A 20,333-nucleotide genomic window follows, 5' to 3' on the forward strand; every position below is an offset into this window, starting at 1 on the left:
GTCTTTCATCACCACCCTTAGCCCTGATGTAGGGCCTTGACCTGAAACGTCAATAATTCCTCTCCCCCACTGCTGAGATACTGCTCAGCCCGCTGTTGCTCTAGCAGTTTGGATCTTGCAAAGGCAGTCTCCAGTGCAGCAGATCTAATACTGACCCGTCTGTTAGATACAACATTCATCCAGTCTGACAGCACAGAAACAGGCCTTTGGAGTCTGTGTCATCATTAAGCACACATCTCCATTAATCTGACACTAAACACCTAGGAACCATGGCCAAGTAAAGTGCATCAGCACCTCTACATTTCTTCAGGAGGCTAAAGAAATTACTTGGCCGTAATTGATAAGGGCCAATATTACTATTATAGCTGCACCATAGAAAGCCTCCCATGCATCACGGCTTGATATGGCAACTGGTCTGCTCGAGACTGTAAAGAAGCTGCAGAGAGTTGTAGACACAGAAGCTGGCATTCCCACCCCCACCCTCCTTCCAACCAGATTCTGCCTACACGTCTCACTGTCTTGGCAGAGCAGCTAACATAATCAAAGATCTACTCTGGACATTCTTTCTCCTCCTCCCGTGCATCGAGCAGAAGATACAAAATCCTGAAAGCACATGTCACCAGACGTAGACACACAGGTTAGGGTTTGTAAATTATAGACACGCTATGTGGCATGGGAAGCGTGGCTCTCAGAGGAAACCAAGGGAGAACATGGGGACTCCACACAGACAGTCCAGAGGCCAGTATTGATCCTCGGAGGCTGAAACTGGGGCAGTAGCTCTATTGATTACAACGGTCCACTTATTAAATTCAATAGTGATGTAAAACTCAGTAGAAGGGTAGGCCATTGCTTAACACCAAGCAATGTTCATTAAATCAGTAAATAAATAAATATTTTTTTATTTTCCATAGTACTTTTTAATCTTTGTGTGGGAGAAAGAAGCTTAAGTTGTGGTCTTTTTTTGGCAGGTATTCACAGGGATTTTCACTGCTGAAATGGTGCTCAAACTAATTGCTCTGGATCCTTATTATTACTTTCAAGTGGGTTGGAACATATTTGATAGCATCATTGTGACTCTCAGCTTGGTGGAGCTAGGACTGGCGAATGTACAAGGATTGTCGGTGCTGCGTTCATTCAGATTGGTTTGTATCGCAAGTTTAACCTGTACATTGTGTAACTAGCTGAAAGGGTAGCTGGTGTGACTGTGGCAGATTTCCATTTATATTGCATCCTTCACAGCTTCAGGATACCTCAAAGAATTTTACAAGCAATTACAGTGGATTCCAGTTAATTGTGATACATCAAGACCAGTATATTTTGGTCCAATCAAGCTCCTATTAGCTGAAGTTTCATGGAAATAGTTAATAAGGTAGAAAAAATTAAGTATTGTTTAACTGAGTAACAAATTATGTATTTAAATGAAGTACAGAACAAAATAGAACACTATCAATACTACTAGAGTACTATTAAACGGTGTATTCATTCCTAATAGTTCTCAAATTCATCACTGTATGCTAACGCATTCTTTTGATTGACTGCAAATGAACAAGATCAGAGCAGACACCTAGTGTAGATAATGTACTACATTGAGACAATGCTATCAACAGCTGCATCCTCCAAATCTTCATTTTAATTCAATTCATTCAAGATGATTCTCAGTACCTTCAAATTCTTCCTAACTTGCTGAAGTTGTGAAATCATTTCATTTTCACTCCTGGCCATTTGTGGCATTTCCAAGCCTGAATGCTTGAAACCACAGTGAGCAAAACAGTTCTGAATTGTCTTACTGCCCATTTCTCACCAAATATCAGTGACAAAAATCACTGCTTTTTAAACACAAGTACATGCAACTGACACTATTTAAAAACTATTCACTCTAAGCATGGTGTAATGCCTAATGGCCACACAAGTGCACACATCAGACACTAGTTAGAAACTGTTTTTGCAACAGTCTCCTGTCCCAATTAACTGGCATAGTGTTGCAAATAAACAAAGGGAATCCCAGCAATTTCTCAATTAGTTTTTGTTCTTTAAAAGTCATCTCAAATAAGTGGCTGCCCCAATTAACTCAAATTCCACTGTATTTATGAAACCTAATCATCATTATAATGATAGAAACAGAGCAACTAATTTGCACACAACAAACTTCCATGTGATATGATTAGGATCAGAAGATCTTTGAGTGATAAGCAAAGGCTTAAATAGCCTGTTCCTCTCTGAAATATTCTCAAAGGGCTTCATTAACATCCATCTAAGAGTCTAAGAGGCCTCAACTTAATCTTTTAATCCAAAAGCTTGTATCTATGACAGTGTAATGCCCCCTCAGTGTTACACTGAAATGCTAGCATAGATTTTGAAGTCAGTTCTTTGGACTGGGAATTGAATCCATTCCATGTGAATGAGCCACAAGTTTGCACTGTACAATGAACCCCATGCAATTCCTGATGAATGATAGAAACCTGCATTTGTGCCATGTCTAGTTGCAGTCTGGATCTGTTAACCTCTCTGTGGCGGACTCTGTGCATGAGCAGAAGAAGGAAAATACTGTACATATGTAATCTGGTAACAAGCGTCATACAGTGAGAGCATGTTATCAAAAATCAGGCTGATACATTGATAAATGTAATTTAAGTGTATCTTTCTAATATGCAACAACATGCATCAGAAAGCAACTGTGCTCACTGACACAAGGGTCTCCACAGATGCTGGATATCATGAGCAACACACACGGAATACTGGAAGATCTCAGCAAATCGAGCAACATCTATGGAGGGGAATGAACCGTTGATAAGACCTGGTAAAATGCCTCAGCCCAAAGTGTCAACTGTTTATTTCCCTCCATAGGTGCTGCCAGACTTGAGCTCCTCCAGTCCTTTTTGTGCAAATGTGCTTCAGTCCTGTGTTTGGTTTTACAATTAGTTCTCCCAGTGGAACACTTGGAATCATTCTTATAGGGTCAATAACATGCTCTGAATAGTATCCATTTTCATCATTTTCCAGCATTATTATGACCTGCGGCAGAGTGCTAGGATAACAGCAGCTGGTGAGAACACAATTATCTACATGCTGTGCGCTACATACCTTCAAAGTGAGGGAGTCAATAGACAAGATTATTGGCGCCACATTGAGTGTTAAACATGCTTATAGCTGCTTTTATTAACCTGCTTTTGCTGAAGTAAGAATACAAAACTGAACTTTATTTGCCACCACACCCTGATCACCCTTCCTCCTTTCCAGTTGAGGGTTTTCAAACTTGCCAAATCTTGGCCAACTCTGAACATGCTGATAAAGATCATCGGTAACTCAGTGGGAGCACTGGGGAATCTGACACTAGTCCTGGCCATCATTGTTTTCATTTTCGCTGTGGTTGGAATGCAACTCTTTGGCAAGATGTACAGGCAGTGCGTTTGCAAGATCTCAGAAGACTGCACACTTCCACGCTGGCACATGAATGACTTCTTTCATTCGTTTCTCATTGTGTTCCGCATCCTTTGTGGAGAATGGATTGAGACAATGTGGGATTGCATGGAAGTAGCAGGACAGCCCATGTGCCTCATTGTTTTCATGATGGTCATGGTGATTGGTAACCTGGTGGTAAGTTTTTTTTCCTAATCTTTCTTGAGATTCGCTCAGTTGGAATATTTGAACCAAAGACATGGTTTTCAATGACGTAGTTTTGACATTTTGTACAAAATAGCAGCAATAAACAAATAGCTTGTAATAATGTAAAGCATCCCGAGGTCCATGCCATAGAAGTGGAGAAGATTAGGGTAGGAATTCCAAGCTTTAGGTCCTAGGCAACTTGAAGCACTGTTAACAGTGGTGATGGAATAAAATAAAATGAGGAATCAGAAGACCGTCAGTACTTAACTCTATCAATGCCCACAAGAGTAAATGAAGGGCAAGGGCAGATTGGTAAGGGTAAAACCATGTTGCTCATTCCCTCGTCAAATGATACAATATATTGATGCAGAGATTTTATTTCTGTCTTCTGTTACCACCTTTCACAGCCTTAGTCTGGCAAATTTTCTTTGGAAGTCTACCAGTTTGGCCAGGGTTGATAATTACAAGCTTCTCTTGGTAATGGTTCATTGTAGTTCCTCTCCCTAGGTACATTCTGTACCCTTGCATCCTCCAGTGCAAAGTGGTGTTCAGTGTGAACAAATAATTCATCAACTGAGGGGGTAGTTAATTATCAACAGGAAAGATAGCTGCGCATAAATGAGAACTCATGGTATCTTATGTTAATGTTCCAACTAGTCAGGGCTGTTTTACCTGACTGAATGACATTGTGCTTCCCCTTCTGTTGGGTCCTGCTCTAAGCTTTCTGTTAAACACATTTGAGACACCAATTGATCCATATAATTCTGTGAATGTGAGGATACTGTTTGACTAACACACATCAAAGTTGCTGGTGAACACAGCAGGCCAGGCAGCATCTCTAGGAAGAGGTGCAGTCGACATTTCAGGCTGAGACCCTTCATCAGGACTGGTGAAGGGTCTCGGCCCGAAACGTTGACTGCACCTCTTCCTACAGATGCTGCCTGGCCTGCTGTGTTCACCAGCAACTTTGATGTGTGTTGCTTGAATTTCCAGCATCTGCAGAATTCCTGTTGTATACTGTTTGACTAGTCCATTGAACAGCTCTCCTACTTTGTTACAAGTCTCCTGACAAGAATGAGGAGGTCTTGGTAGGTTGAAATGTGCTGTCTATGTGTTGTTTTATGCATAGGTCACAGATGAGTGGTCCATCCCATACAAAAAAGACCCATCCAATTCATTTGGAGAAATCATTAGCACCTGTGCTCAGTCAATGTGTGAAAGCTTGGATTTGGCAACCAGGAACAAAAGGGATGCCAGTGTTGATGACATTGAATGAGTAGCATTAGCTGTGTGATGAAATGATCTGCATGAGCTGCTTGTGACTCTTTATTTTTCTCTCTTTCCTGTGGCAGGACAATGTAGACAGAATTTGCTCTCTATCTAATATACCCTGTCCTTGCTTTGGGAGTGTGTCAAGTTTTACTCTACCTAATTCATCCTATTCCTGCCCTGGGAATGTGAGAGAGTGACAGAGTAGACGAGCTTTATTTTATGTCTACCTGTTCCGTCCTTGGACTGGGAATGTGGGAATGTGCAATACACAGTGTACAGTAGCTTCATTCTATATCTGAACCATCCTGCCATTGCCCTTTGTTTCCTCTTTTTATTCTTTTCCAAAGGTTTGTTCAGTCATTACCCTCATTCCAGGAAAAAGGGAAATCAAAATGAATGGTGAGCATAACTTAGGAACTTCAAAATAGGTTTAATGCACAAAATTCAATTTCAGCTTTCATTCACTAATCTAATTGTGTCCTTGTGCAAGACTCCCTAAAGGTCAATTTGCAGGTCGAGTGAGGAAGGCAAGTGCAATGCTAACATTCAGTTCAAGAGGACTGGAACGGAAAAGCAAGGATGTGATGTTGAGACTCTATAAAGCACTGGTGAGGCCTCAGTTGCAGTATTGTGGGCAGTTTTGGACCCCTTATCTTAGAAAGAATGTGTTGACACTGGAGAGGGTTCAAAGGAGGTTCACAAAAATGATTCCAGGATTGAACAGCTTGTCATATGAAGAGTGTTTGATGGCTCTGCGCCTGTATTCACTGGAATTCAGAAGAATGAGAGGTGACCTCATTGAAATTTATTGAATGGTGAAAGGCCTTGAAAGATCAGATGTGGAGAGGATGTTTCCTATGGTGGGAGTGTCTAAAACCAGAGGACACAGCCTCAGAATAGAGGGGCATGCTTTTAGTGCAGACATGAGGAGGAATTTCTTTAGCCAGAGAGTAACGAGTCTGTGGAATTCGTTTCCACAGGCAGCCATGGAGGCCAAGTCTTTATGTATATTTAAGGCAGTCGTTGATAGATTCTTGATTGGTCAGAGCATGAAGGGATAAGGGGGGAAGGCAGGAGATTGGGGCTGAGGGGGAAATGGATCAGTCATGATGAAATGGCAGAGAAGACTCGATGGGCCAAACGACCGAATTCTGCTCCTATATTTTATGGTCTTATGATCTAATTAAAACTTATTGGTCTAGAAATTCAATCACATTGTAACACACATGAAACTTTGGAGAAAATCAGCAGGTCAGGCAGCATCTATGGGAATAAATAAACAATCGACTTTTCAGGCCAAGACCTTTCTTCAGGGCTACATGGCCTGACTAAATGCTCCTTGCAAGCCATTTTGACCCTGGGTACATCCAAATGTGATTACTCTAACCTATCTGACACCATATCCTAGTTATTTTTTTGTTCCCTGTGAAACACCTTTTGGGAAGTTAGAGAAGAAATTAGATTACATTGTCCCAGGACAAACTGTCTTTAGTAATTTTCATGAAAACCATTGTTCTTTGTGCAAAGGTGTACTCAAATCTGCTATGGCGACTCCCAAACTACCTCCCATCCACTCATGTTACTGATTAATCCCCACTCACTCATCATCCTCCAGATTCACCCACAATTCCAAGCAACATGCCCAAACTGAAGAGTTGAATATCATCAAGTTTATTTCAGCCTTGTGGGATGGGAAATTAAGTTGACAGGCAACTGGAATCTCAGATTTCCTCCTATGGATTAAACAAAGATACTCTGCAATGCGATCAGCAAATATGTGTCTGAAAGTACCATAGGCAGGGGAATGTTTCGTGGGGACAGAAGAGTGGACCAGGGAGTTACAAAGGAAAGGACACCTTTGAAATGTGGAAAGGTGAGGGGAGGAGAAGATGTGTCTTGTGGATGAATCTCATTGAACCTGATGAAAATTGCAAAGAATGGCAACTGAATGCAGAGTCTGGTGAGGTGGAAGCTGAGATGTTGATAGGGTTTATTGAATTAATTGTAACATGTAGCTCTACTGAATCTGTGCAGACCTCACTTGTGCAGTGTCTGCCAGGTCAGCCTGTGCGTCAGGTATACAAACTTGGAAAATTACCTGATAGGCACAAAATGTTGGAAACAATCCAATTCAGAGCACAAGCAAGCTTGGAGAAATAAAAATATGCTACCTAAAAATAAAAAGATATTAATTGTAAATGTATATTTTTATAAATGAACTAATAGCTAGAAATAAAATCAGCTGAGGAGATTGGTCTAGTCAGAAGCTACAGGAAACTCAAACCGTCTTTAGCCTACTAAAAGTGCTAATTATTCTTCCGCTATGAGACTGTGGTTCAGTGCCAAGTTGTTGCTTTCTAGAGTCCCGTATTCTCATTGCAAAACTTTAAGAACTTAACAAACTTGAAGGAAGAATCCTTTGTTTGTTTTTTCTTCCGAGTTTCTCTAATGCTGGACATATTCAGAGAAATCAGTGGAGGAGATTGGCATCATGGTTCACTTCTAATAAAGGCAGCAGTACAGTCCCATATTTGCCATGATTTAGGAATTTGTCCTTCATGTACAGCTTACTGCCTGTAGAATTAGAACAGCTTACATGTCCCAATTTAGTTCTGATGATTCCTTTCACACTAAACAGATGAATAGTGTACAAGAAAGACACAATTGATACTATACTATATGTAATGTTACAGTATGATTCTTGATGGAAAGGTGTCTTTAATGCAAGAGTCCAACACCATAGCTAAACATAAATATTTACAGATATGATGCAAGTGATTTATTTAAGGTTTGTTCCTGGCTCACATAACATGACCCAGGGAGCTGTGTGCTGTGGAGTAGCTGTTAATACCTTTTTTTTTGAGCTGCAGTGAATTGGAGAAAAGAAACTTGCATGCAAAATCAACAGGAAGGAAATCACGACTGTTGCATTGAAACATGGGTCCTCCAGGTGAAAATGTTAGCTTAGGTTTTATGCAAAAATGGTTAGGTGATGCAAGACAGCAATTACCAGGGCTGAAGGAAGCGCACAAGCTATCGTCTCTAGTTCCAAATGGATTCCATAAGAGTCAGCAGGAACTTAATCATGCCATTGGAATGCCATCTGCTTGGTAGGGTTCAAGAGAAGGTACTCACTGATTAATATTCTTTTTATCCCTTACTGGTATGTTGAATCTTCAGAATCAGCATACCAGCTATGGACAAGTTGAATTATCTGTTACAGGTTTCACCACATTCCATTCACTTTCATGCCAATATAGAGGATAATTTGCTTGTCCATTGTGCTACATGCATGTTATTAGCAGTAACATTTCAATAAAAATAATCTGAAAATTAATCATGCTACACACAGAGCTTTATACTGTACATAGGTAACAGAAACAGGATAATGAGGTGGCACGGTAGCATAGTGATTAGCATAATGCTTTACCGTACAGGCAACCTGGGTTCAGTTCCCACCACTGCCTGTAAGGAATCTGTACATTCTCCCTGTGACCGCGTGGGTTTCCTCCGGATGCTCCGGTTTCCTCTCACGGTTCAAAGATGTACCAGTTAATAGGTTAATTGGTCATTGTAAATTGTCCCGTGATTAGGCTAGGGTTAAATTAATGGATTGCTGGGTGGCGCAGCTCAAAGGGCGGGAAGGGCCTTTTCTGCACTATATCTCAATAAATAAAATTACAAATAAATAAATGTATTAGCTTTTATTGGCTTTATTTTAGAAACAGTAGGCTCAATCAATTCTCAGGTTTCTGATCCATTTGGTTGGAAGTGCAGACTGCCTCGAATGCTTCAGTCCTCCTTGTCATTCCTCAAACACTTTATACATTCTCTGCCACATGCTATGTGGAGCACATGTAACAGTATTAGCCCAGGCAGCCCGTCCACAAGTACTTGGAGGAACACACCCAGCAGCCACTCATATTCTTTTTATGAGGTTCAAATATAGTGATCATGATCCAAAGCTGCTCACTCTCTATCATGTAAAAATACATATAGCTTGCCTCTGTATGGTTTCCACCTTTAGAACTGCCGGGACAGTTGACTATGTCAATGGCTCTTTGAGTCAAACAATCAGCTTTTAGGTTGGGCCATTGGCTTGATTCCCTTGTTACAGAAATAAATAGGTTTCCCTCTGGAAACATAAAGTTATTAATTATCATTGTCTACTCCATTGTACATTACAGTCAGAGGAAATTGGGGAAGTTGCTTGGTTTATAAAGATAATTAGAAAAATAATGCTGTAAAGGTTATCCATTCATAATGTTTCGATTCTCTATTATATTCAGTGCAATTAGCAACCAATCTATCCCCCCTCGTGAGGGCTTTTTATTTTAATGATAAGAATGTGATCATGAGTGACTAAATGTTCACCTACAGGTGCTTAACCTCTTCCTGGCCCTGTTGCTAAGCTCCTTCAGTGCAGATAACCTGTCAGCATCTGATGATGACTCTGAAATGAACAACCTACAGATTGCAATCAACAGGATCACCAGAGCTATCGACTTTGTCAAAAGCTTTGTTCTTGGCATCTTACGAAGAAAAAAAAGTGTCCAGGAAGATAAACAATTGGATGAATTTTCTTCCAAAACTGGGGCTCTTGATTTTAACTACACAGACCAAGAGAATAGAAAGAAAGAGTGTTCTAAGCTTGATGGGGTTACCCTGAAGAAAGGGGACCAGCAGGATGGTGTCTTGGCCAATGCGCACTTGACTGTTAAAGTTCCGATTGCTGAGGGCGAATCTGATGCTGAAGATGATGAACAAAGTACTGATGAAGACACAGGTGATGTTAACACGGTAAGAAACCTGGTTAGAGTCATGTGTATCTCATGCGCACTCATAAACACTTTGATTTAATGTTGATCAAAAATCACCATTTTTGTTAAAACTCTGCAAAATGTAAGTGCCCATTGTTTCCTCTCTTACACAGACAATTTTAACTGGGGAATGGGGTGCACATGGAATGGATGAGGATGCAATTGGCAAGGGGATCCCTCAATAAACATGGCCCTTCGACCAACTTAAAACCCAAGCTTCATTTTTTTTTTTGGACAACCACCCATCCAACATCAGATGGCCCATTGTTGCTGGAACGTCAAATAACCTGGAACATCGGCTTCTTTGACACGATACCCATTTACCTTAATTTGCACGATAAGCTCATCTACCTTATTAGAAATGTTACAAACATACAGATAAAGAGCTGTAAACTTTAATTTCTTTAATAACTGTTACTAATATGAGAAGTGAAAGCCAACATAAAAGCCAAAAAGAGGATATATAATAGAGCAAAAACCAGTGGGAAGTTAGAGGATGGAGGATGGAGAAGCTTTTAAAAACCAGCAGAAAGCAACTAAAATAGAGATGGGATATGAAAGTAAAAAGGATACCAAAAGTTTCTTCAGAGACACAAAGTATAAAAGAGAGATGAGAGTAGGTATCGGACCACTAGAAAACGATGCTGGAGAGGTTGTAATGGGGGACAACAAAGTGACGGACAAACGTATAAGTAATTTGCATCAGTCTTCACTGTGGAAGAAGCTAGCAGTGTGGTGAAGTTCCAGGTATCAGGGGTCATGAAATGTGTGACGTTACCATAACCAGAGAGAAGGTTCTTGGGAAACTGAAAGTACTCAAAGGTCACCTGGACCAGACGGAGTACACCACAGGGTCCTGAAAGAAGTAGCTGAAGAGATTGTGGAGGCATTAGTAATGATCTTTCAAGAATCACTAGATTCTAGAATGGTTCTGGAAGACTGGAAAACTGCATATGTCACTTCACTCTTCAAGAAGGGAGAAAGGCAGAAGAAAGGAAATTATAGGCTAGTTAGTCTGACCTCAGTGGTTAGGAAGATGTTGGATTTGATGATTAAGAATGAGGTCTCAGGGTACTTGGAGGCATATGATAAAATAGGCTGTAGTCAGCATGGTTTCCTCAAGGGAAAATCTTGCCTGACAAATCTGTTGGAATTCTTTGATGAAATAACAAGCAGGATAGATAAAGGAGAATCAGTTGATGTTGTGTTGTGTACTTGGATTTTCAGAAGGCCTTTGACAAGGTACCACACATGAGGCTGCTTAACAAGCTAGGAGCCCATGGTATTACAGGAAAGATTCTGGCATGGATAAAGCAGTGACTGATTGGCAGGAGGCAATGACTGGGAATAAAGGGTGCCTTTTCTGGTTGGCTGCCAGTGACTAGTGGTGTTCCACAGGGGTCTATGTTGGGACGATTCTTTTTACATTATATATCGACGATTTGGACGATGGAATAGATGGCTTTGTTGCAAGTTTGCGGACTATATGAAGATACGTGGAGGGGCAGGTAGCTTTGAGGAAGCAGAGTGGCTACAGAAGGATTTTGACAGATTAGGAGAATGGGTAAAGAAATGGTAGATGGAATATAGTGTCAGGAAGAGGAAGGACATAATAATACCTTAAGAAATAGGAGCAGAATTAGGCCATTTAGCCCATCGAGTCTGCTCCACCATTCAACCATGGATGATCTTTTTTCCCTTCCTCAAGCCCACTTCCCGGCCTTCTCCCCGGAACATTTGATGCCGTGTCCACTCAAGAACCGATCCAGTTTTTGCTTTAAATACACGTAATAACCTGGCCTCCACAACTGCCTTGCTAACAAATTCCACAAATTCACCATCCTCTGGCTAAAGAAAGTTCTCCACATCTCCGTTTTAAATGTATGCCCCTCTATCCTGAGGCTGTGCCATGACTCCCCCACCATGGGAAACATCCTTTCAACATCTGCTCTGTCTAGGCCCTCCAACATTCAAAACAACTTTGGGCTCCTTATCTGAGAAAAGACGTGTTGGCATTGGAGAGAGTTCAGAGAAGGTTCACAAGGATGATTCTGGGAATTAAAGCATTTAGGAACAGCTTCTTCCCCTCTGCCATCTGATTCCTAAATGGACATTGAACCCTTAGACAGTACCTCACTTTTTTTAGTATACAGTATTTCTGTTTTTTGCATGTTTTTTAATCTATTCAATATACATATACTTGTAATTGATTTACATATTTATTATTTTTTAATTTGTATTTATTTTTTTTTCTCTTTTATATTATGTATTGCATTGAACCGCTGCTGCTAAGTTAACAAATTTCACATCACATGCCGGTGATAATAAACCTGATTCTGATCATACGAGGAACATTTGATGGCTCTGGGTCTGTACTTGCTGGAATTCAGAAGGATGGGGAAGTGGGGGGTGCAATCTCATTGAAACATTTTGAATCTAGGACAAGAGGGCACAGCCTCAGGATAGAGGGGCGCCCATTTAAAACAGAGGTGAGGAGGAATTTCTTTAGCCAGACAGTGGTGAATTTGTGGAATTATTTGCCACGGGCAGCTGTGGAGGCCAAGTTTTTATGTCTATTTAAGGCAGAGGTTGATAGATTCTTGATTGGTCAGGGCATGAAAAGATATGGGGAAAAGACAGGAGGTTGGGGCTGAGAGGAAAATTGGATCAGCCATAATGAAATGGTGGAGCAGACTCAATGGGCCAAATGGCCTAATTCTTCTCTTTTATCTTATGGTCTTGTGGTCAAATTCCAGTTCAAATTCCAATTTGTATATACTTTCTGCCCTTCAAAATTCAAAGTAAAGTTTATTATCAAAGTACATATATGTCACCACATACAACCCTGAGATTCATTTTCCTGCGGGCATACTCAGCAAATCTATAGAACAGTAACTATAATAGGACCAATGAAAGATCAACCAGAGTGCAGAAGCAATAAACTATGCAAATACAAATATAAATAAATAGCAATAAATAGTGAGAACATGAGGTAATGAGATAAAGAGTACTTCAAATGAGATCATTGGTTGTGAGAACATTTCAATGATGGGGCAAGTAAGTGTAATTATCCCCTTTTATTCAAGAGGTTGATGCTGTGGGGTGGTAACTGTTCTTGAACCTGGTGGTGTGAGTCCTGAGGCTCTTGTACCTTTTACCTGATGGCAGCAGTGAGAAAAGAGCATGACCTGGGTGGCGAGGATCTCTGATGATGGATGCTGCTTTCCTACGATGGCATTTCATATAGATATGCTCAGTGGTTAGTGAGGTTTTACGCATGATGTACTGAGCTGAATCCATTACCTTTTGTAGGATTTTCCACTCAAAGTCATTGGTGCTCCCATACCAGGCTGTGATGCAGCCAGTCAATACCTCCACTACATATCTATAGAAGTTTGTCAAATTTTTAGATGTCATACTGAATCTTCACAGACTCCTGAGGAAGTACAGGCACTGCCATGCTTTCTTCACAATTGTAATTATGTTCTGGGCCCAGGACAGGTGCTCTGAAATAGTAACACTGAGGAATTTAACGTTGCTGGGCACCTTCACCTCTGATCCACTGATAAAAAATCTTCCTGTTCTTGCTTGGATTTTCATTTTCATTTTTACTATCCTGTGCCACAGCTTTATCATTTAGTTTTGATTAATTATACATCCTGTCTCTTGTACCCTATCCCCCCTATAACCCTAATAACACAATTTGCCAGGACACTGCTCCCAGTACAGTTTGATGAAGCCTGACTCAGTACTGGTAGCAGTGCTGCATGAATCTGAGCTTGTTTTCACACCCCGGTCTTTGAGTCATGCATTCACTGCTCTAAATCTTATTTACCTTCTGCCAATTTTCCTGTGGCCCTCTGATTCTCTTCTTTGTGGTTCTATTTTGCATCAATTACCTTAAATTTTCATAAACCCTTAGTGAAATCTACTTCAAAAGTACATGTCCTAGTGCTTACACAGAGGATGACAACTGACAAACTGGATCCTCCCCTTCTCACTCCAAGTCCTTCTCCAGCCCAGTAAAGTTTCTTTTCCCTGGTTTTGTGTTCTCTGTGCTGCAAAGAACAGTGTCTTTTGTCCTCTACAATCGTCTATGAGTATTATATTTCTCTTTTCTTCCTCCACTTGAATGATCCCCTGAGCCATGGTACTTTGCAGTCCCCAGTCTCATCCAAAAGGTTATAAGGACCTCACACATGATACAAAAGGGGTAAGTACAGAGGCTTCTCAAGAGCTGCGCTCTGAATACAGTCCTCACCTCCTCCTGCTCCTGACCACTAATCACACCTGCGATCATTAATCTAAGTGATCCGATTTATCATGAAGCAGAGTGTACTGGTAACTCTCTTCCTGCTTGATATATTGCATTGCCTGAAGCTCAGACTCCAGCTCACCAACCCTGAGCTAAAGATAATCGAATAGCCAACACTTGCTACAGATATGATTCACAAGGGGATCGATCAGTCCCTGCATGTTGCCATTACAACACATTGCCAAACTATCACTGATCTATTTAAATAATTAACATGGATTTCATTATCTTAAATGCTTTCTTTAGCTGTGCTAATGTCCCCTGACTGAAACCTCTTAGCCAGTCAGAAGTAAGTGGGAGGTAATACCCACCAATCAGTTACAACCACTTTGTCCTACAAAGTTGCAGTCTAGCTCGGAAAGCCAGGATGTGACTCTGTCTGGGTCTTTTACTGTTTTCCCATCTTCTCATTCTCCACTCATCAGCCTGTGTCTCCTGTTCTCCTGCCTTCCTGCCCTCCATTCACTGGGTCCATGTCTCTCCACTCTCACACCTATCCACTCTCCACTGACTCCCCAAACTCCCAACTTCTTGTCCTTGTCTCACAGGTCTGAGTTTCTGTGCTCTCCCATACCCCTGGGCTCCACTCCAGATAACCTATTCTTCAAAATAAACACTCAGACTCTTAGAAACTCAATTAAGAGCTTCAAGAGAGCATGAAGAAATAGACGCTAAATGGAACTAACTCCAATTCCATTTAACTGAGAATGAGTAAACAGCAATAGGTATGATTCCATTATATGATTTCCACTGTAACCCCACTTCTTCAGGACAGGCAAAGGCTAAAGTTAATTGACCAAGTCTTCACCAGTGTTGTAGACTTCAGGGATAGTGCAGCATCAGTTGAGATCCTGGTTCAGACATCTAACCTGTGTTCTCAACTAGTTCGAATGAAGATATAACCACACATTCATTCTCTCCTACAAATACTATTAGGTTCAAAATGAGTCACCTAAGTGAAGTAATGAGTAGTAATGAGTGAAGGTATGGTAATGAGACTGAAAAATATCTTGTATTTTTTTTTGCAGGATCAGGATTTCTTGAAAAAGAAAGAAGAGGGTCTGAAACCTGTAAGTTTTTTTTAAGCAACGCACACAAAATGTTGGTGGAACGCAGCAGGCCAGGCAACATCTATAGGAAGAAGTACAGTCGACGTTTTGGGCCAAGACCCTTCGTCCTGATGAAGGGTCTCGGCCCGAAACGTCAACTGTACTTCTTCCTATAGATGCTGCCTGGCCTGATGCGTTCACCAGCATTTTGTGTGTGTTGTTTGAATTTCCAGCATCTGCAGATTTCCTTGTGTTTGAGTTTTTTTTAAATAAGTGTTTGATATTTTATCAGATGAATTATTTTCTTTTTTTGGATTTTTCTTCCCTCTGTAGAACAGTAAAAAACTTGAGTTTATGTAGATGTGTTTGACCTTGCATTTTTCGCACGCAACTATCTGCATATGTGTGCGGACAGACACACACATGCATACACACAGTTGTTATATAGATGGCCAGCTTTGCCACAAAGCAACATGCTGATGTAGCTTCAGGATGAAACATTAGCTGCAGATCATTTGTCTCAACAATAATACAGATTCTATTTCAGAAATTAGTCACTGGTCGTAAACCTCAGGGCAATGTCTTGAGGACAGGAATCTTTCCTCATAATGGAATCATTTGATGGTTATGGTAAGGCCACTGTTGAATAAGTTAACCAAAATGTGGCATGTCTTAACACTGCAGACCCATTCATTTCTACAATTCAAATTATATAATTAGATGTTTGCAGCTGGACTGGTACTGACGCAAGCTTTTGAGGTTAGATTGACCTTGTAACCAGGCCCAGCTAACATATGGCAACTCAGATCTTTTTGGTCACAATAAATAAATATTCTAAGCGTATTTTTCAAACTGGCCTGCGTAAGGAATGTCTTGCAAGCTTCAGGAGGACCTAGGGATCCATAGCAGATTGCCAGCTACTGTCTTCCCATTTTTGTAAGACTGCATACTCTACCCTGTGGAAAGTACTGTCAATTTTTGTTGAAACCATGAGTGAAATTAGCCTTGAATCACATGGAAAATTGGCAGTAGCAAAGTACACAGCCTATTTGACATTACATCTAAATATGGTTCCCTTTGAAGTCAACCCCTACTTTTCATAAATCAGCCACAAAATAACTGAGTAGTGAATCAAAAGATGAAGCAAAAATAAAACATACAGAATTTTTGGTACTACCTAAGCTGGATTGAAATCTGATGGCCTCACAAATCATCTGGCATTCCTACACAAAACACATACTCCTTTGTCGAGTAGTAGTACTGTTCTTGCAAGATGTGTTGCCTTTTCTTTATTTACAAGGGGAAATAGCATAACAACAGACTCCTTATACAAGAAGCAAACCAATTTCTCTCTAATGTTTAATCACAGTAAGGTTCAGAGTAAATTTTATTATCGAAGTACATATACATCACCTTGTCCAACCCTGTGATTCATTTTCCTGTGGCATACTCGGCAAATCTACAGAATAGTAACTATGACAGGATCAATGAAAGATCAACTAAAGTGCAGAAGACAACAAACTGTGCAAATGCAAATATAAATAAATAGCAATAAATAATGAGAACATGAGATAATAAGATAAAGAATCCTTAAAACTGAGACCATTAGTTGTGGGAACATTTCAATGATGGGGTAACTGAATGTAGTTATCCCCTTTTATTCAAGAGCCTGATGGTTGAAGGGTAGTAACTGATCTTGAACCTGGAATTGTGGAACCATGAAGAATTGTCAAATAATTCAGGAAATCAGCAGACTATAAGCTCTTGGAGTGGGCTTCCATCTGCCCGAACACGTAATTTCAATTGCCCTCAGTTGTGTTCCCAGAAGTCCATTGCTCCTCATCTTGAATTGAATTGAATTGACTTTATTTCTTACATCCTTCACATACATGAAGTTAAAATCTTTATGTCTCCATCTAAATGTGCAATGTACAATCATAGTAATTTATAATAATTTATAATAAATAGAACAGTCAAGGTAGCATAGAAATACACTCAAATCAGTCTGATGGCCTGGTGGAAGAAGCTGTCACGGAGCCTGCTGGTCCAGGCTTTTATGCTGCGGTACCGTTTCCCAGATGGTAGCAGCTGGAACAGTTTGTGGTTGGGGTGACTTGGGTCCCCAGTGATCTGCCGGGCCCTTTTTTCACACACGTCCTTGTAAATGTCCTGAACTACAGATGTGCTGGGCTGTCCGCACCACTCTCTGCAGAATCCTGTGATTAAGGGAGGTACAGATCCCATATCAGGCAGTGATGCAGCCAGTCAGGATGCTTTTAATTGTGCCCCTGTAGAAAGTTCTTAGGATCTGGGGGCCCATAGAAAACTTCCTCCACCATCTGGGGTGACAGAGACGCTGTTGTGCCTTTTACACCAAACAGCTGGTATGTACAGACCACGTGAGGTCCTCGGTGATGTGGATACCGAGGAACTTAAAGCTCTTTACCCTCTTAAACCCAGATCCACTGATGTCAATAGGGGTTAGTCCGTCTCCATTCCTCCTGTAGTCCACAGCCAGCTCCTTCGTTTTTGCGACATTGAGGGAGAGGTTGTTTTCTTGACACCACTTTGTCAGAGAGATGACTTCTTCCCTGTAGGCCACCTCGTTATTGTTTGAGATAAGGCCAATCAATGTAGTGTCATCAGCAAATTTAATTAGCAGTTTAGAGCTGTGGGTGGCAACACAGTCATGGGTATACAGGGAGTAAAGGCGGGGATTTAGTACACATCCCTGAGGGGCTCCTGTGTTGAGAGTCAGGGGGGTGGAGGTGAGGGAGCCCACTCTTACCTCCTGCCAGCGATCTGACAGGAAGTCCAGGATCCAGCTGCACAAGGCAGGGTCAAGGCCGAGGTCTCTGAGCTTCTTGTTGAGCCTGGATGGAACTATGGTGTTGACTGCTGAACTGTAGTCCAAGAACAGCATTCTCACATAAGCATCCTTCTTCTGCACTTGTGTAAGGACAGTATGTAGATCTTTATGTTTATATTACCTTATATATTGCTTTTTGATTCGGTGCAGGTAAAAATGAACATTGAATCTTCTCAGTGCAGCACTGTGGATCTGAAGCCTGAAGAAGAAGAGGTGGCAGAGGTTGTAGAAGAATCTCCTGAATCTGATGAGCCAGTAGAGTGTTTAACAGAAGGTAAAGCTACTTGAAAGAACACTGGGGAGAAGGGGGAAAAGGGGGGAACTGTTGCTGATGCACAACCAAAGGCAAGGAACTTGTGACAGGGTTTACAATATGAGAAGCCATGACTTTTACATTCTTCATTGTTTATACAAGTTCCAGTTCACAGTCTGCCATGGATAAGTCCACAGGGCTGGAAAAGCCTATCCCTTGTTGCTCTTCTAATTGCTCATTGAGTTTCAATGTCCTTTCTAAAGGATGGAGAACTGAATTTATATTTTCTACATTTTATATATTAGAGATGAATTTGAATGAATGGCCTTTCTCGTGTAATTAATGCCTTGTGGAATGTACTGTATGTACTGTATATTCATTTTTGCATACTGTACATTTGCTGCACTCTGCCCTGTTTCCTATGGTGGGAGAGTCTAAGACCAGAGGGCACAGGCGCAGAGTAGAGGGGTGTCCTTTTAGAATGAGATGAGGAGGAATTTCTTTAGTCAGAGAGTGGTGAATTCTTTGCCACAGGTGGCTGTGGAGACCAAGTCACTGGCTAGATTTAAGGCAGAGGTTGATAGATTCTTGAGTAGTCAGGGCATTAAGGGATATGGGGAGAAGGCAGGAGATTGGAACTGAGAGGGAAAAAGATCAGCCATAATGAAATGGCGGAGCAGACTCGATGGGCCAAATACCTAATTCTGCTCCTCTATCTCATGGTGAACATTTTCCCACAAGGATCTAGGCTTTAGATTGTACCTTGTAGACAAATGATTTTTTGACTTCTAGTTCATTGCTTGTTTGCGTCACCTGTCAGCATAGAAATCAATATGTTACTTCTTATCCCGTATTGCCAATCAACATGAGACTCTCCACCCCTCATTGGACTGCACACATTTAGGAGCAGACTAATTTTAGCAGGTCTGTTCTTATAATCACTTCCAGACAAGTGACATAAACCATGAATAGCAAATATCGCACATAACCCTTGCAACAACAATAACTTACTTGGCACCAAATATCTTTTATTGCCACAAAGTATTTTATTTTTGTAGTGCCACAAAAATAAAAAGTAAGGAAATGTTAGGAATAATCAGTGGGTCAGGTAGCATTACTGGAGAGAGAAGAGTTAACATTTCAGACTGATGACATTTCATCAGAATTATAGAAAGTTAGAGATAGACTTCTAAGCAATTTCTTACTTTTCTAAGGTTACTGAGTTAAACATTTTTGTTTTCAACTGTTGTTCACCTGACTATTTCCATCATTTTCTGTATTTATTGCTGTTTTTCAGCATCTGCATTGTCTTATTTTTTTGATCAATATAGCTCCATTTTTGATCACCCTGTGCTTTTGTTGTTATTTTGCTCCAGTAGGTTTGACGTTATTCCACACTGATTATGTAAACTAGCCTTCTGTGTATCTGCATGTTGCTTAAAAGATAAATAATCTTATAATGGGTCCTGAAACTGAAATCTTAACTGCTTCTCTCTCCACAGGTGCTGCTTGACAAGAATTTATATTTAAGATAAATAATGAAATTGATAATTATAAGTTCTTCCTTTCACAGTATCTACCATATTAATCATGCAAACATTATGATAACTAGCCTGTATTTCCCAAACCTATTTTTCCAAGAAGTTAGGTGTTAAATTTTCCTAAGTTTTGGTACATTTACTTGAGTTAGCCATTCCCAAACCTTCGAAAGAGAATGTAATCCATTTGACTACCTATCTCATGTCCTTTTGATGTCTATCTCTTAAGCATAAAAACAGTTGCTTTCAGAAGTCATGATGAAAAGTATTGTAATTCCCTAATGTTAATCGTTACATCCTAAACCTGTGGAGATGAAATATCATATGTTTAGACAGCATGGGAATAACCTATTTGAACCGTTGATGCTTGTGCAGGGTGTTTGAGAGCATGTCCCTGTCTGGATATTGATATAAAGAGCGACCGGGGAAAGATGTGGTGGAACTTAAGGAAAACCTGCTTCAAGATTGTTGAACACAATTGGTTTGAAACATTCATTATTTTTATGATCTTGCTCAGCAGTGGTGCTCTGGTATGTTTCAATTCCTTCCCTATAAATTGATGTGCATGTTTAAAAACAGATGTTTAAGCTGCGATTCAAGTTGTTGCCAAATGA

General features: G+C 40.6%; 1 protein-coding gene across 2 annotated transcripts in view; it reads left to right on the forward strand.

The window, feature by feature from the left end:
• Positions 1-20,333, forward strand: part of LOC140191768 (sodium channel protein type 4 subunit alpha-like) — a 138,712-nt gene that overhangs the window by 89,447 nt on the left and 28,932 nt on the right. For both annotated transcript variants that reach the window (XM_072249491.1, XM_072249490.1), the window contains exons 11-16: positions 969-1,142; positions 3,238-3,594; positions 9,256-9,675; positions 15,039-15,080; positions 18,079-18,202; positions 20,095-20,249. In XM_072249491.1, the coding sequence (XP_072105592.1) occupies positions 969-1,142; positions 3,238-3,594; positions 9,256-9,675; positions 15,039-15,080; positions 18,079-18,202; positions 20,095-20,249 (1,272 nt within the window). The remainder of the gene's footprint in view (positions 1-968; positions 1,143-3,237; positions 3,595-9,255; positions 9,676-15,038; positions 15,081-18,078; positions 18,203-20,094; positions 20,250-20,333) is intronic.

Source organism: Mobula birostris, chromosome X (assembly GCF_030028105.1).
Source record: "Mobula birostris isolate sMobBir1 chromosome X, sMobBir1.hap1, whole genome shotgun sequence".
In the NCBI taxonomy this organism is placed as follows: Eukaryota; Metazoa; Chordata; class Chondrichthyes; order Myliobatiformes; family Myliobatidae; genus Mobula; species Mobula birostris.